The sequence below is a fragment of the Rhinolophus sinicus genome, linkage group LG06 (genome assembly GCF_036562045.2).
Source record: "Rhinolophus sinicus isolate RSC01 linkage group LG06, ASM3656204v1, whole genome shotgun sequence".
NCBI classification, from domain to species: domain Eukaryota; kingdom Metazoa; phylum Chordata; class Mammalia; order Chiroptera; family Rhinolophidae; genus Rhinolophus; species Rhinolophus sinicus.
The window spans coordinates 48,578,391-48,596,757 of record NC_133756.1 but is presented as its reverse complement, the minus strand read 5'-3'; the positions used below and the strand labels follow the sequence as shown (position 1 = coordinate 48,596,757).

The 18,367-nt window shown below is 41.4% G+C and overlaps 1 protein-coding gene across 3 annotated transcripts in view; it reads left to right on the top strand.

The window, feature by feature from the left end:
- DDAH1 (dimethylarginine dimethylaminohydrolase 1) overlaps window positions 1–18,367 on the top strand; it is a 231,030-nt gene that overhangs the window by 87,651 nt on the left and 125,012 nt on the right. Inside the window, exon 1 of one of the 3 annotated variants that reach the window (XM_074335076.1) lies at window positions 7,258–7,393. The exons of 1 other annotated variant lie outside the window; for it this stretch is intronic. Coding sequence is in view for 1 of the 2 variants with exons in the window: in XM_074335077.1 (XP_074191178.1) it covers window positions 7,793–8,095 (303 nt within the window). In the remaining variant the exon portion in view is untranslated. Of the gene's footprint in view, window positions 1–7,257; window positions 7,394–7,614; window positions 8,096–18,367 lie in introns of those variants that run through there. One more of the 3 variants, XM_074335077.1, reaches the window with a different exon arrangement.

The following is an 18,367-nucleotide window of genomic DNA, read 5'->3' as shown; positions in this document are numbered from 1 at the left end:
AGACGGCTCTGGAAAGAAGTCTGTTGCAATAATCCAGAAACCAATAATATATTATGGACTAGGTGGTGGCAGAGTGTGTAGAGAGACATGGAGGGATTTGAGCCATTTTAAGGAGATTAATCTGTCAGAACATGATTATTGATTAAATGTAGAGGCAAAGGAGATGGTGAAACTAAAGATAACACTCAGCTTTCTGGCTTGAGCAACTCTCGGTGTGAATGGAAGAGAGAATGAAAAGGGAGAAGGAGCAATTCTGAGCAGAATGCAATGAATTCGGCTTTGGAGTTCCTGTTGGACAGCCAAACAGAGACGTCTTCTAAGCAGTTCTGAAGCTCCGGAAAGAGCACAGGACCAGAAATGAAGGTTTGGGCATTGCTGTCCTTAAGGTGGTATTTGAAGTCATGGGCCTGGATTAGCTCACCTGCAGGAGAGCGTATGTACTGCTGGAGGAAGAGAGTCAGGCCAGGGAACTCTGGGAAACACCAACATTTAAAAGTAATGGAACAGAAGAAAGAGAGAGAGAGAGAGCAGAAAAGAAGGCCAGAGTGTAGTGTCCCTGATGCAAAAGAGGAAAGCATGAAGGAGGATTCCTGGGACAGGTGTATTCTAATGCCATTAAAACAGTTGTGGATTGTTAGCACAAGAACAAGCATGACAAGTCCCTGGTATTGCAAAACTGACATTTTCATTGTTTTTTTTTAATTAAATTTATTGGGGTGACAATTGTTAGTAAAATTACATAGATTTCAGGTGTACGATTCTGTATTACATCATCTATAAATCCCATTGTGTGTTCATCACCCAGAGTCAGTTCTCCTTCCATCACCATATATTCGATCCCCCTTACCCTCATCTCCCACCCCCCACCCCCCGCCCCCCTTACCCTCTGGCATTTTTATTGTTTTTCATAAGGAAATGAAGCAATTTCATTTCATAAGGAAATGAAGGGGGCTTATCAGAGCCCTGGAGAGTGCCTGTGTGTGTGTGTGTGTGTGTACACATGCACACATCCATATGTATAACAATTTCAACTGTAAAGAAATGTTTTTCTATTCTTCCACATTTAGACCGCCCAAATTTTGAAAGGGCTTTTCCCTTAATCTATTTCTTCCACCACAAATATACATTTGGGAAGAAATAATCATTAAAAATACTTTTAGAAAGATAATGTTGCAAAAAGCTCTGAAAAACTGGAAAAAAAAAAGAATTATAAATGTACAGGGCCACACTAATCTCTGCAAATCCTCATAATACACCACACACTTGGTGTTCAAACTCAATACATTTATAGAGTACTTTGTACTTTTCAGTCTACTTTGATCATCTCATTAGCCCCTAATGTGGTTGTAATGAAATGGATGACCCTGGCACCAAAGGGTGACTACACTGCTAAGAGAAAGTAATAAGCAGCATAAGAGAGGACTATAGAGTTATGGAAATTCAACAAAGGAAAATGTTGCTTACATGGGAGAGGGTGAGGAGACGAGAAGTTGGACCTTTGAAGAGCCAAGAGCACTTACTGAATGCTCCCAGTGGGCCCGTGATGGAGGTAGGCACTGTATGTGATATTTCATTTGAAGAACTTGGATACATGGACTGGAAATGGGTATTTTACACAGTGGCAGATGGAAACTTTGGTATTTATCATAGTGGCTGGCACCAATAGCTATTAATATTAGTGGTTCTCATTAATTGAATACTTCCTGGTGCCAGGTGCAATGCTAAGGCCCTTTTTACGTGCTGTCACATTTCAGCCTCAAAACAATTCAGAGAACAAGGTATTGTAACTTTTACTTTACACATAAATTCAAGTGACTCACTCAAGTAAGGCCCCTGGTGAAAAAACAAATGGCATACTCAGCTAACAATTTTGAAGAGAATGTTTAATAAAGGAAATGTTTTTAGAGGTGTGGGCAGAATAAAAAAACCAACAAAGGATGTTGAGGAACCCAGGGACTAGCAAAAATGGGAAGCCATTACCACCCCTAGATGTAGGTAATTCAAGTAGTTCAACTGAGGTGTAGTAGATTGGCCACTTCTTTCTAGAGCATGGAAGTTAGGAATTCTAACTTGGCTAATTTCATTGACATGTTTACATCAAACATGTGCTTGATGGTTATGTCAGATCCATCGATTACTTCTGCAGCTACTCTGGTCAACATTCTCCATGTAGAATTCGCAATGCCAGGAAACACTTTGAGAAGCTGGAGAGAGGTGATCAGAGAGTTGATGGTCCCAGGCACAACTTCCATATGCATTGAATATTGCCAAATGCTGAATCACCTATTTTCTACATCTTTCAAAAAAATATAATGTCATGCGCTTAAAAGTGGGTTTATGTGCTGCTTACTTCCATGTAGGTAGTTACCTGGGGTTATCAGAACCTAGCTGGGAGATGGAATCACCAAACAAGGTCCACCAGACAGAAGCTGTGGTTGTAGAAGGATGCAGCTGTTGCTAGAACAATGAAAAAGGAATGGAGTAAGAGAAATAAACACCTTGTTGATCTCTCTCTCCTCTGGCCCTCAATCTCTTGTAGTGTCTCCCATTGGCCAAAGCCAACAATGATGGGATCCCAGGTGACATAGTCCATGATGCACAGTCCTCCAGGACTTACAGCAAGACAGGAAATGGTTACACAACTAGAATATAGGAGGGCCGGGAGTCAATGTCAGGTTCATCACGCCTTATTCATCGCTTTTCTGCATTCCTCTACCATACATATTGTAGGTGCTTGGTAAATATTTCTTTAATAAATGAATTCCCAGATGAAAGTGGAAGAAACCTCAGGAGGCTACGTATCTTGACTTTAGGAACCAGCGCCCTGGCTACCCTGGAACCATCTCCTAGTCTGTAACCTACTACTTGCCCCTTTGACCAAACATCGCTCACTCCTTGGATGTCAAAGGCACTCTGCAGCAATTGGTTTCTGCGACAGTAAAGGTGTTTGTGTCGAATTTAATGATTCTCAGGACTTACTGTGAGATTGCAGACGTATGGTGCTTACTTGATCCAGTATTTCTAGCACTTGGGGTGCATGAGAACACCCTTGAGCCCTCATTCTATTTTAGGATTCCAACCTCTACCCCCAAACACTCATCCTCAATAAAAGTAAATCTTGTATTTGCTAAAAATAGAGTAAGGAAGGAGTAACGCAGGAATAACTGTTTAAGTCCTGAAATATTTGCTATCCAAAATTGACATCAAATGCAGGTACCAGCAATATTACCAATGAAAAAGAAAAATTGCCTCTCTATCAGTCATGTTCAGCCAGGAGAATAGAAACAACTGTAGGTATTTCAAATAGAGGGACTTTAAACAGGGAATTAGTTACAAAGGTCTTGAAATGTGTGCAAGAGTGAAAGGAGCAATTTGACCACAAGCCTCACCTTATCATTCACAATTACATTCCCGTACCTAGAACAGTACTTGGTATGTAGCATGTGTTTAATAAATATATATTGAATCTATGATAAAATTTGTGAGTGAGATTTGGTCTGTCAACCTAGAAAGACCAGGGGTTCAGTTGGAAAGTGTTAGGATAACTCTAGGACTCTGATAATTTAGTGGATATAGATATGTGCTTGGCCTTTGATAGGCAATCATGTACAAAACCTTCTGTTCAAATCTGTCAATGGAGGGGCCGGCCCGGTGGCTCAGGCAGTTAGAGCTCCACGCGCCCAACTCTGAAGGCTGCCAGTTCGATTCCCACATGGGCCAGTGGGCTCTCAACCACAAGGTTGCCGGTTCAACTCCTGCAAGGGATGGTGGGCTGTGCCCCCTGCAACTAGAAAACAGCAACTGGACCTGGAGCTGAGCTGCGCCCTCCACAACTAAGACTGAAAGGACAACTTGACTTGGGAAAAAAAAAGGCCTGGAAGTACACTGTTCCCCAATAAAGTCCTGTTCCTCTTCCCCAATAAAATCTTTAAAAAAAAATAAAAAAATCTGTCAATGGATAATACTTATTGAGCACTTACTAGGTGCTTGGTATTATTATAAGCACTTTTCTAAGCACTTTGCATTATCGATTTAACCTTCATAATAACCCTATGATAATGGGTTCATTGTTTTCCCTTGTACAGAGGAGGATGAAACTGAGGCAAAGAGCTTTTAAGTAGCACGTCTAAGATCATACAATCAGAAAATAGCAGAGCCAAGCCTTTACGCACAAAGTCTGGCTCCAGAAGCTACTCTCAGTCTCCACACCTACGTGCCTGCATTGCTCAAGTGATGAAAGCTTAGCCCCCCTCTCTACCTTTATTTCCCACTTTCCCCATTGCACTGTGGAGAAGAAGCCAACCCCCACATGTTCATCTTCTTTCTGGGCCCACAGCGACTATATTTCCAAGACTATACTTCCTTGTGGTTATCGTAGCTGTGTGACTGAGTTCTAGCCAAAGGATTGTGAGCACAGGGGCATCCTTCTTGACCTGACCCAGTAAGTCTCTCAGACATGGTGCTGTATGTTCTTTTCCATCCTTTCAGCTTGAGGAAAGTGGGCATGGTAAACTTGATACCAAATTTTGAAGAGCTGGAGCCACAAAATGGAAGAAGGTTGGATCTCTGAATGTTGCTTGGAGAAGAGTCCGGCACCAATCAGGAAAATCGGTGTTAGGCTTTAAGTGAACGTGAGATACACGTCGATCAACTTTGTACCATCATACGAGTATGTGTTGGGGTTGGTTTGTCACTGCAGCTAGAGTTATCTTAACCAAAACATACGTGAATTAAGCTGAACTATTCCATGAACATGTGTCTGGCTTTCGCACATACTTTTCATTAGAATTCTCAATTATTCACATCCTAAAAATTATTCAAGGCCTAAACCAAGTCCAACTGTCTTTAAGCAGCTTTCTTCCATTCCCATCAGCCACGGAGATCTCTCTCTTTCTCAACTTCCTGTAACATTTTGTTGTCTCTACTTCTGTGCCCTTACCCATAGCTCCAAATATGGATGTCTTGCTTTTCCAGTGAGATTGTGCGCTCCTCAAGGTCAAGGATCATGTTTTTATGCTTTTGTATGACTCTGAAGTACATAACAGGGTGTTGTGCCTTGGGAATTTTCAATAAATATTTGTGGGGAAAATGAATTTATAAATGTATCAGGTTCAATACAGTCCATTGACCTAAAAACAGTTCTTCATTGCTCAGGCAGGAAGGCATGTAAATTATAATTTACGGCAGTTGGTGTTTTTATTATTCTTTTCACCAATATACACATTCTAACACTTTTTGACAACTGCTTAGAGGAGGCAGAATGTGTGCTTATTAAATTTCAGATGACACAGAACGAGAAGTAATAAATAATCTGCAAGATGTCAGAATCAAAACTAGACAAGTTGGAATGAAGCAGATAACATTTAATAGGGATAAAAGTATGAATTTAGACTTTAAAAAACCAACAGCCCAATTTATAGGAAAAAAACTTTCAGGTTTCAATTGGCTGCAAGGCTGACATGAGCCCAGAGTGGTACACAGGACTCTGTTCAGTTAGGCTCAGTAACTGGATGTCAGGCAAAGCATTCAGGCTCTAATAAGGCATGGGCATGAATTAAGGTTGCTAGGGAGAGGCCAACTGCAGGTGGACGGAGCCTCAATTTGGAGTAAAGGAATGAATAACATCTTACATTTTAACCTGGGCTCAGCACATGGGTCAACTTTCACTTGTAGCAGTGGTGGGACTCCACTGTCTGAAGATACCATTCAGTGATTTCTGACACTCAGCTGGTGCCAATGGCGCATCCTGGGTCCCCTTAGAATTTTGCCTTAGAAGTAGAACCTAGTAGGTCTTAAAGGTTTGTTATTTTACTTTTCGTCCCACTCCTCAGCGTCAGGGTCAAAGATGTCCTTCACTTAAGACCCCTCATCTTTAAAGATGAGAAATGCCACATCATCTGGGTAAACTCAAGTTTTACCTTCAGGAGAGGGGAGGCAAGGCAGATCACATCTCTGGCCTCAGCTGGGACAACTGTTCTACCATTCTTAGATAGATCTGCTCCTAGAAACCTTTATTTCCTAAAAACTGGGGTCAGAGTTCTGGCAAGAAGGCTGTGACCCGGGCCTTGGAACCAGACTGCCAAAAAAGCAAATACAATATGAATCAGTATTAATAGAAGCCTAGCATCTGGAAAAAGGGTTCTGTTGTAGTCTGTGTGGGGTCACACCACACAGGAAGAATTGTTTTTATTTCCAGATACCATAATTTAAGAGGCATACAGGCAAAGTGGTGTGCATCAAAAGGAAGATGACCAGAATGCTGCTTGAAGGGGTTTAAAAACCAAATCACTAGTTTCTTTTTGGTTATTCAGGCTCAAGGCCTGGAAGGGGTCAGGATGGTGAGTGGGGAGGGGTAGTATCAGGCAGAATAGACATCAGAACTGTCCACAAATATGTGAATGCTGTCTTGTGAAAGAATACTAGCATGTTGGGTAATGCCAAGAGGTAGAACTTGGACCAGTGGGATTTAAGCCCAAAATGAAGTTTTTAACCATATAGCTCTTTCTAAGGAAGAGAGGTTTAAAATGTTCAAGATCTAATGACTGTCATACGTGTTTTGGCTGGAATTCAAGAACATTGTGTAGGAAGTTAGATGAGAGGGTTTCTAAGGTTCCATTCAAATCTAATATTCTATGATCTAATCAATCTTTACATTAGAAATGTATTACACAAGGTGAGGAAAGAAGATTATTACCCGAGATTATTTTGGTGTTGTAACCTGGTTTTTGAAGTGAATATTCCCCTCAAAAATAGCAGAAATACCATTAAGAAGGAAAAAGCACTCCCTGAGGGGTATGGGAAAAGAAATGTTCAACAGATACCACGGGAATTCTAGAGTCTGTACAGGCTGAGGGGAAGGCCTGGGAGGTTGGAAACCTTTTCTCAGTAGCAAGTAATTGTAATGCTACATGGTGGACACCCCACAAGGTGAGCACAAGTCTGTTGTGGGGAAAGCAAGTTTGATCTTTGCCTCCTTACCTCTGTGGGCCCTGAAAACAAACACACCAGAATCACATTGTGAGCACTGCTTGTCCTTGAAATACTGTAAGTTTCTATGTGTCTATTTTTCTTCTTGTATGTGTTTCTTGGACCCTCCCTCTTTCTCAAAGACTGTAAGAAAAATGATCTTTTTATAATCTCGAATCTCACGTGGGGTGAGAGGTCATTTGCAGAGAAAGTCAAGGTAATGTGGACTTGGGTACGAAGGCAGATTCTCAAGCTAAGTAAGAACTGCGGGAGGTGCGGAGTGGTGGAGAGTAGGAAGAGAGGTCAAAGTATTTACCCACAAAAGAATCATCCCATTCTGTGCCTCCTGACCACCACGAAGCCTTTCAGTCACTCTCCAAGTTCTCCTTGGAGGAGATGCGAGATATGCACCTGCGACGGAATACAGGTAACGTCAGGTCCGGGTACGGTGACTGTTTGCCGAGGTTCCCCCACCTGGGCCCACCTCTCGCGCTCACCGCTTCCACGGTCGACCCCCGTTCCCCGCCCTCCAGCCCCACTCTTGGTGCGGTGCTCAGCGCTACAACTCCGGCCTCGGCTACCGCAAAACCCGGGAGCGCCGCGGTGGGCGCGCGGGCTGCGCGCGGACCGGCGCCCGGAGCTCTGGGCATGCTCAGTCGCGCGGGCAGGGCTCCGGGCGCGAGCGGGCTCCTTCTGCATCACATTCATCGGCTGCCAAGGGGAGCCGCCGGGCGCTCTCAGGCTAGGCGCGCGCTGCCCGCGGGAAGTGCCGCTGCCCGCCCCCTCCGTTGCGCCCCCAGCCGCCGCCTCGCCGCCGCCCGGAGTCATGGCCGCGCTCGTCCGCCCTGCTGTCTTCGGCCGGGCCACCCACGCCGTGGTGCGGGCGCTACCCGAGTCCCTCAGCCAGCACGCTCTGAGGCGCGCCAAGGGCGACGAGGTGGATTTCGCTCGCGCAGAGCGGCAGCACCAGCTCTACGTGGGCGTGCTGGGCAGTAAGCTGGGGCTGCAGGTGGTGACGCTGCCGGCGGACGAGAGCCTCCCCGACTGCGTGTTCGTGGAGGACGTGGCCGTGGTGTGCGAGGAGACTGCCCTCATCACCCGACCCGGGGCACCGAGCCGGAGGAAGGAGGTAACTGCCCTCTGGGCCACACGAGGGGCGCGGCCGGGGACGCGCGCCGGGCCCTCCCCTGCTGCCCGCGCCCGAGTTGCCTGGGGAATCGCGGAATTGGATCCCTGGCTAGTTCAAAACTTGCCGTTTTGGGGGAGAGGTTGTGTATATACGAGTCAGAGAGAGAGAGAAGTTCATTGTTCGCGCCTCCCGACTGTCGGCGCAGCTTGGGTGCCTTCGAGACAGCCCGATTGAGTGTGGTTGTGCGGACTCGGGCAGGTGGGTGGGGTGGGGAATCCATCTCACAGCATTTTTCTTTGGAAAGATTAAAAAGCGGAAAAGACAATGCAATTCTGAGTGTTTCCTAGGGGCAGTAAGGGGTGCCGCTCCAGGACGACGGGTAGGGACTGGGCGAGGACTCCAGGGGGTAGTGCCAGTTGGTTACACTGGAGCCCCCAAGTCCTGCTTGGAGCTGGGAGCAGAGCGGACCAGAGGAATGAACGGGGTGTCGGTGCCCACAGACCTAGAGTGTCCCAAGTTACTTTTCAGTGGTGGCGAGTGAACCTGCAGAAAGGGACTGGCAAGTGAACGAATACAAGGGGCGTGATTTGTTGGTGACCTGGGGTCAATGTGCGCCTGAAATAGCCTAGGTTTGAAAAGCCGTACTTGGTGTTGGGTGTGTGTGTGTGTTTAATTAGAAATAGTTGTTTCACAAATTCCATAATTTTTATTCTCAATATTTTAAAACATAACAGCTTTTTGTGTTCTCAAGGGATAGCGATTACTTTAGAATATTGCAGCTTGTGAAAATGGCTGTGATGGCTTTAAACACAAGGTAGGTTAGTGGGGAGAGACAAATCGAGTGAGATTGGATTTTAAAACGCCATCTGGTCTGGGATTCTTCTCATTGTCCTCTGAGCCAAGGCTCAAGACTCAGCAGTGCAATTGACATCAAGTAGCATTGCAGGTTTCTTTCATATCTGGAGGGTTAGGGATTTTTTTTTTCTATTTTGTCTTTATTCAGTTCATATTGCACATGCCTCATACAGCTTATCCTACACACGCTTCACTACTTGGTTGATAGAACCTTACAGTGTCTGAGAGAATAAGTATATTTCATTTATTTCTCAATGAGATAATCAGCTTTTTTTTCACCCTACTCGAGCAGAAACCAAAAGTAAAGGTTTCATTCTCTTTGCTCTTTTATCTCCTTTGCTACACCTCCATCTTTGAGTTTGTGAGATGACCAACTCTATTTTAAACTGATAAGCACGGGACCCCATTTGAATACTTTCTAAGTTGTCTTAGGCCATATGGCAGAGCTGTGGTTTAAACTTAAAAGAGTCAAATACATTTCAAAAACCCTTTCAAAATGGTACTTCCTTGATGAGGGTAGTTCAATTTCCTGCTAAAATTCTGTGACATATTCATCTATTCCGTTTTATTCCTGTAATAAAACTTTCCAAGTTTTGGCCTTACTGGCCAAAAGTGGGCAGTGATCTTTCTTCCCTGTCAGATTTTGAGGCATACATTTTAAATTGGCTTCACCCTTATATCAGCCTGGTGATCCACTGCCAGAGGCCACATAGCATAGTGGATAAAAACATTAGGCCGGATTTAATTCTGTGGCCTTGGGGAGTGTCTCTTGCCTCAGTTTTCTCACCTGCACAGTGGACATAATAATACCTAATTTATAGAGTCGTTGTAATGAATTTATTAATCCACCGGAAATTTACAGAACAGGAAATTTTTGTGAATGTTGGTTGTTATTATTCACTTAACAGTGGGTCATGGAAGATTTACTCCTTCTTGAGTAGTAAGAACTCTACTGTACGTTGATGTAGTTACAGTGACATTTTCCCTTCCCAGAGTGAAGGGGAGTCATCTTCATGCCTTAGGTTCCATCCTAATCTGCAATGTAGCACTGCCTCCTAGCTTGAGTTTCTTGCTGGTGTGTGGTTTCTCCCCAAAATGCCTTTGCCACTGCGTGTGATCTGGATTGCCAGAGAAACAGACCTTTCAGCCAGAGAGGAATACAGGCAGTGGTGTTGGATGGGGTGTTTATGGAAAGCAGGCCATGCAGAGTAATTCACTCTCTTTGAAGTCTCTCAGAACACCAGTTCACTGACCTCACTGGTGTTAATAAATGCTTGTTGAGTGAATGAATGAATGAATGAATGGAGTGCTAATTAGCTAATACCAACAAGCTGATGATAATTACTTTAAGGCCCTTGTTGAATTGTTATATCTTTTTTTAATGTGACACCTGCCTCCCTAACTGTGAAATTCTACAACTGCCAAGGCATTATTTTGAAATGATTATCGCTGACCCCTTACTTCCTGTCTCCTGACTCTCCATTCCATTCTCCACACTGTGGCCAAGCTGGTCTTTCTAAAACTCAAATCTGATCCTGTCCCTCCTGGGATTAAAATTCTTGAGCAGCCTTTAATGAGGTTGACAAATCCTTTGAGCTTAGCTCTGATTGCCTTTCCAGCTTCAGCGGTACCTCTGAAACCTCTCTCCAGGTGCCTCAAACTCACCATGCTATTGCTTTTCTGGGTATGCATTTATCCTTTGCCTGGGACACTCTTTCCTCCTTCCTCTCCTCCATTTTACCTGGTTGTACGGCTGCTTCAGTTCTCAGTTTACTGTTACTGTTAATATTATTAGCTAATCTTTATTGGGTGCTTGCCATTTGCTGGATATTGTGCCAGATTTATGACATGCATTTCAAGGAATGATCACATCAACTCTTTGAGCTCAATACTATCATTATTTCTATTTTAAAGTTGATGAAACTGAGGCTTAGAGAGATTAAATAAATTAGCCAAAGTTATAGATTGGAACAGGTGAAACCAGGATTTGAACTCAGATTTGAAGAACTCTAAAGCTCCAGTCCCAGTGAATGTAATATTAGACATCACCTTCCCAAGCGTAGGCTTGGTTCTCTTTCCATGAGCAGCTATAACCCTGTGCATTCCCTTTGATGGTATTTATCACACCACATGGTAATTGCCTCATTACAGTTCTGTATCCCCCCACTGTTATGAAAACTGTGAAGGCAGAGAGCATGTCTGCAGTGTTCAACATTTTGTCCTGCAAGACCTTGGTCATGCAGCAAATATTTCATTGGACAAATGTGTCCATGATTTGAAGTCAACCTTTGTTTTCCCTCCTAATGACATATTTGGTGCTTTGCAAGCATTCCCAATCAGTAGAGTCCCAAAAGTTGCATTACAAGTATAGGTGATTTAAACTGTTTTCTCTCCTTCTCCCTTTCCCTGTCTCTGCCTCTTGATGTTTTGTTTTTATAAAATTCCTGACAAGTTCCTTCTTACTTAAAACATCATGCTATACTTAATGACTTTTCTTACTTGGAAGAAAGGACTGAGAACAAAACTCAAGAAAGTAACCCTCTGTAAAAGCTCCAAGTTTGCCACAGTGGGGCCTCCAAAGGTTAATAAAACACGAGCTCTGTCTGCAGGAAGCTTAAGTTTTAGTGAAGAAACTGTATATAAAGGAAGTCAGCAATAATGTTAATTGTCTAATAACTCTGTGTCTTCATGAATATGAATATTTTAATATGTTTAATACTTTGAAAGCATACATTAACCTTGATAAGCCAATCATATTTTAAATGAATCCAGCTTACTTTTTAAAGGAAAAAAAGTCAATTTCAAAGTCCTGTAAACAACTATCTCAATGCTGAAGTAAGACAAGTGACAGGGTATGAGGACTGGGTTTATAAAAAAAAAAAAACTAAAATTTTCGGATGGATTATACATACCTTCAGTACCAAATTCAAAATGCACAAGAGGCTGTGCATGAAAGTGAACCTCGCCCTCCTTTCTCCATGCTTGTGTGACTACGCACTTCCCTTCTGTAGAGGTAGCTACTAATACCACTTTCTTCAGTTTCCTTCCAGAAGGTTTTTAGTACCTAATAAATGATTATGACAAAGCTTAGGCAAGCACAGTTATGAAATATATCCTGTGCCCTTTTGCTCTTCTTTCAGAGCCCTTTTATCTTTCCCAGGTACCAAGGATTAGTGTGTGTGATATTCCCAGGTACCAAGAATTAGTGTGTGTGATATTCCCAGGTACCAAGGATTAGTGTGTGTGATATTCCCAGGTACCAAGGATTAGTGTGTGTGATATTCCCAGGTACCAAGGATTAGTGTGTGTGAAAAATCACACAAACTCATTCTCACAAAGTGGATAGTGGCTTTAATTATCCTTCCCTGGAGAATTTGCATTGTTAGGGACCTCTTTAGGAAGAAGGCAGTGCTTAACACAAGGTAATAAATCCCAAAAGTAGAATTAGACATCAAGGATGGGACATGAGGCTGTCAGTGGAAGGGATGGGTAATGTGTATTTGAATAGCAACTCCCCTTCTATTGGGGCTCTTAACTATTCATGCCTACATATTTTGGTCCTGGGATTATTCTTTGGTTAGGAAAAAGCATAATTATACTGATCCCAGAGGCAGGGATGAGCATCAAGTTTGCGTCTAACGACTAACGAACATGTATCAAGAATGTGTGTGAATCCCAAAAGGTGGTATTATTACTAGCTCTATTTAAAAGATAAGGAAACTGAGACTCAGGTAACTAAGGTTAAATAACTTGTTCAAAGTCACACATCACTATTAAGTGGCAGACCTGAGATTTTCATGACCGTATAAAGGTCATTTTTGCCTGAAGTGCTTGTTGCCAGTGGTAGTTAATCATAACAGAACATTAAATCAATAGCGAAGAGCTAACTGAATCCCATTTGCACATATTAACAATATATAATCTAACTTTGATTTAACTAAGTGAATTATTTTACTTCCCTTTTCTCATAAATGATTGTTTTCCTTTTAGTTATTAATAAAAATAATAATCATTCATTCATCTACATGAAACCCCAAAATTGCGAAGGCACAGTTTATGCATTATTGTGTCTTATTTACCAGCAGACTGGATGATTGCTTTTCTAAATGCACACATTTCCTCAAACTTCTGTTTAACTTCAGTTAAGAAACTGCAGTAAACCATAATTAGAAATTACTTTCTCACCAAGGTGGAAAGCGAACCGTCAGAGGCTCTTCACATGACAGCAGATTAATGGTTCTTAATAACTTGTCATCTCCAACTGGTTAGAACAACTGTTCCCTTTCAGGATGTTTCTTTCTCAACTCTTCTCCGTGGCCTTGGTAATAAACATTTAGAAATTGGGATGCATCCAGTAATGTAATCTATTCCCATGCAGTTGATCTTGAAAGCCTTGAAAATAAAGAACATGATGAGCAGGGAGTGACTTCTATTAGATACTGTTTGTGAAAATGAGCTTTCTGCAGTGATTCCTAGAATCATTAGAGAATCGTTATAAGACTGAGAAGGCAGGGATGGATCCCTTATAATTCAGATATGCTGGAAAATTGCTTTTGCTTGTTTTTGAATTCTTAATGAGCTCAGATTTCTTCAAAATTAGTTTTATTACAGTAATGTTAGGTATCCATCCACTAATATAAACCACAACACAGAAAAATCTCCTTAAGACTTTTGAACAAACAGATTTACCTTCCATTGTCTTTGCATCATAAATAAATTATTCATAGCCTCTTATGAACCTCAATATAAATTTGGAGGTGCATGTTTAAAAAGTGAGTGCTGGTTATTATTTATTTTATGGCATTTGCTGTTAAAATCTGTAACCACTTCAGAAAGCCTAGTTTTCTTTTTTTTCCCTATATATATTTTTTTATTAGTTTCAGGTGCACAAGACAAAGTAATACTTAGACGTTTATCATTTATATCCCTCACACTGTGTGAACCCCCTCCCCCCATCCACTATCCCTCTGACATCGCACAGAGCCATTACATTTCCACTGTCTCTATTCCTAATGCTGTACTCCGCTTCTTGTAAGTATATACATATATATATATATATATATATATATATATATATATATACACACATAAGCATATATATACATATATATATATATATATACACATATATATACAAACTTGTAGTTGACATTCATAGAAAGCCTAGTTCTCTGACTGGAGATCTGGACATGTGGTAGAGTTTATTCCCCTCATCAAGCTGTATCATAATTAAAGATAAAATAACTGAAATCTAATGAGAGAGAAAGGTTTTATTTCTATCTTATACAGAACACAGGGCATTGTTCACCCCAAGTAGTCAATAAATATTTATTTACCGTAACTAAATCCCTGATGTTTCATCAGAATGCTCTTCTGACCTTTGAAGTTAGCTTTCCTTACTTTCCCTAACCTGATTTTAAATCTGTCAAAGTCCTCAGGCTCATTTCATAAACAAGCACGTATCATTCAAACGAACAAGCAGGAATAATCTCGAGCAACAAATTCCATTAAAAAATGTGTGCGTGTAATGTCATCCTACTTTACTTCGTCATTGTCAAATAATTTAATATTTGAAAATGTGCCTTGTCTTCCTGAAGCCGAGTGTTGAAGGAGCAGTGGCATCCCATGGAAAAGAATAAATCATCAGGCTCCTGTTTCTTAATGTCAGGATCGTCCCACAAGTATGAGCAGAGAAATCAGTCCTGCACAGTATGAAGATAGAAGTACAAACTATTACAGGGTTGGTTTAATTTTGTCGGGCAAATCCATGAGGGCAAACATGACTTAGTTAGGTGAGCAGATTAGGAATACAATTTTTCAGCCTCCTTTGCAATGCATAGGGGTAAGTGGTCATTCCATTGAAGATGAATACATCAATACATGGCTTGATTTGAATACGTGTACGTAAATAAACCTTTACTTTCATTAAATATATTTTTTGCCTTGATTCCTTTGTTCTTATTTTGTTTAACAAATATTAAAGTTTTCTAATTTGCTGACGGCAGTAATTTTGAGTACCATGATTGCATTAAAAATGACTGTAGTTTGGAAGGTGAAGGAATGATAGTTGCATCACTCAGACGTGTTTGTGCATTCAGCACCTGTCTACCACTTGTCAGGACGTGTCTGGGGCCGCGGAGGTACAGGGGAATTCAATTCCACTGTTGCCCACAAGGCCTCACCGTCCCACTAGGGAGGCAGATCAGTGGCAGACACTTGCAGAACAAGAGGACAGGTTTGGTGGGCTCTGTCTGGTGCTGTGGAAACTCCAGGAGATGTGTCTGGCCCACGCCAGGACTTCTCAGACGAAGCAATTTCTGAGCTGGAAGTGAGCAGGGGAAGGCACAGAGGAGCAGTCTTTAGAGACAGAGAGCAGTATGAGGTAGGATGAGGGTGATACTACAGTAAGAATTAATTCCATTACGTTGGGAAGTATGCAGGTCTGAAAAAGCCCTCCTGTGCCCTCTCAGATCTCTGAGATTTGGGATCCCCGGTGCCAAGTTCACCAAGGGAACCACATCTTTAACTGTACTTACTGTTTTGGGTCTAGAGGGATTTGGTCGAGAGGGATGTGGGCTTAGAGGAATTTGTGGCCAAGCATACCCCTTTTCTAACATTTCTCCTACCACATACTCCCTAAGGGTTTGGCACCCTTTCCAGGATTCTTCACCAGCACAGTTTGGGAACAGTGTAGCCTGCCCTGGAGTGAAGTGAAGTCCACTCCAAGTTTGAGAATCATTTCTTAAGGTTGTAGAATGTCATTTGACTGTGAAGTAATGTTCTCCTTTGGTCAACATTTGCCACGTTGGGGTGTGTCAGGCAAACGTGGCATCTGTATATATAGGTATACAGTTGACCTTTGAACAACATGGGGGTTAGGGACACTGACCCCTGAGCAGTTGAAAATCCATGTGTAACTTTTGACTCCCCCAAAAATAAGTTGTCCCTCAGTATCTGCAGTGGATTGGTGTCAGGAGCCCCTTGGAGACCCAAATCCATAGATGCTCCAGGCCCTTAGATAAAATAGCATAGGACAATGCATACAGTCAGACCTCCACATCCCGAAATTCCTCACATGGATGGAAAATACTGATCTGCAGTGGGTTGAATACATGGATACGAAACCTGGGGATACAGAGGGCCAACTGTATGTTCAATGAAAAAAATGCACTTATGAGTGGACCCGCGTAGTTCAAACTCATGTTGTTCAAGTGTTCACTGTACATAACATTATCAGTCTCAATGGCAAGTAAGGCAAAGCTAGCTCCTACTTGATGTGTGTAGAAATTTGTTTTTAATTCACAGATATCTCCATCTTGGCAATAGACACCATTGAATCTTACATTAATATAAATCAAGCGCAGCCTAAACCAAGTGGGCATCTAAAATCCTGGGTTGGATCTTGTACATGCTGTACACGTGAGCATTGTAGGGCTACAACCCTGTTCTAGGGGTGAGGGAACACTGGTTTTGATTTTTGCAGTGATAACATCTAACATTCTTTCCAGCTTGGAGATGCTATACTTTCCTTTTAAGACTCAGGGTGTGTTGGGGTGGAAGTGGCGGGTGGGAAAGAAAACAGGAGATGGAAAAACGGAAGGGGAAATTATAATAACTTACATTCATGAGATGGGATTAGGGTTTGATGAGTAAAAAATATTGGGTTTTATTCAGTCTAAGACATTGTACTTGTTCTACTTAGTTAGCAGTCATATAAACTCATGCCTTGCTAGTGATAATCCACTATGAAATGAAGTTGAATTTGCTAACTATTTCAAAAGCTCTGCTTACTCAACCATTTATAGAACATTTGATAAATAATTTTTCCTATAGAAAACTTTAAATAAAAGCCACTGAGAGAACATAAGATTCCTAGACCCACATAATTTCTACCACCACACATCACTTTTATCCCTGTCTACCAGTCGATGTTTGTGCAGTAAATACGAATCAATGGTTTAAAGAAATGAAAAAAAAAAGAAAGAAAGAAATGGAGAGCAAGTGGGTATGAGGTACATGCTGTAAGTTGTGTTTTCTGTTATAACTAAAAGTCTTGACTTGCCCATGTCAGTTCTTTCTTAGAAACCTTCCATACATATGTGCTGATTTCCCTTGCTGGTGTTAAAATTTGCATTTCATTTTCCAACTTTTCATTTTCCAACTTTTGACTTTTGTCTTCCAGACTGCATAAAGTTATTTTTCTGAGTAAACACACACACAAAAAAGATACCTATTTAAATTTAGGCTTTCTATAGAAAGCTGTGTATAAATTAAGATTGTTAACACAGTAAGATTTTAATGTAATTATTTTTTAAAACTTGCAGATATACTTGTGGTATACTTAGACATTTTTAGCCTGAAATGATTAAGAAAACCTGGAATTCATTAAATAATCTTGGTGCAGTTACAAGATAATAATAGAAAAAAACATCTGTTTTATTTTCTTAAATATATATATAATAAATTAATATTTATTTTAATAAGTATATGTTAAATATACTTATTAAATATGACTATATATATATAGTCATAAGGGAACCATCATTTTATGAAGAAAGAATAACTAGTTTGGTTTGGGGTCATATTTTAGGCCATTTGTGATATAAACATGTTTTCCAATTTGAGAGTTATATGTGGAGAAATTTAAAACTAGTACTTTATTTTGAAGTAATCAAATCATTTTTTCTGTTGCTTTTTGGTAGTCCTCTAACTTTTTGTATGCTATCTTAGCTCTCCATCAGGGGTCTTGATTTTCCGACTCACCTTTCTCTGAAAAATGCAATATTGGGAGACAGAGGTGACCTAGTAAGGGCTTCGTTTTTTGCTATGTTCCTCTCAAACTAAACATCTTTAAAGCTCTAGGCCTCCCCTAATCTCCAAGCTTCCCAAGGTGTACCCCAAATATATAAGCAGTTTAACTCTGAATAGAGCACAACTTCAAGACAAGGCATTTTGTACACTTGAGTGTTTTCAAATTGCTGCTCTCCACCCACTACAGTGGGGTCATGAAATCAATTTAGTGGGTCATGAAATCAATTTAGTGGGTCATGACTAGCTCATTTATTTTTGTTAGAATCAATAGAAAATGTCAGAGTACACGGCAACATTGTTGTTTCATGAAACTTTTAATTTGTATACATTTGTGTTTGTATGTATACTAATTAGGTATGTAAAATATGTTTCTTACAGTGGGTCATGGTAAAAAAAAAAATGTGTGAAAACCCACTCACTATATCTCCTTTCAACCAGACTGCACCACTCAACCTCTTTATAAAAATTCTAGAGGGCCATGCCTATTGCCCAGGGGGTTGTGGGAATTGGCCACAATCCCGAATGTTTCCCTGTGCAGATCAGGTCATGCTTGATTTCCACTGGCCTCCATTGACTCCTTACAGTGTTGAGGTCCTAGCTGTTTGG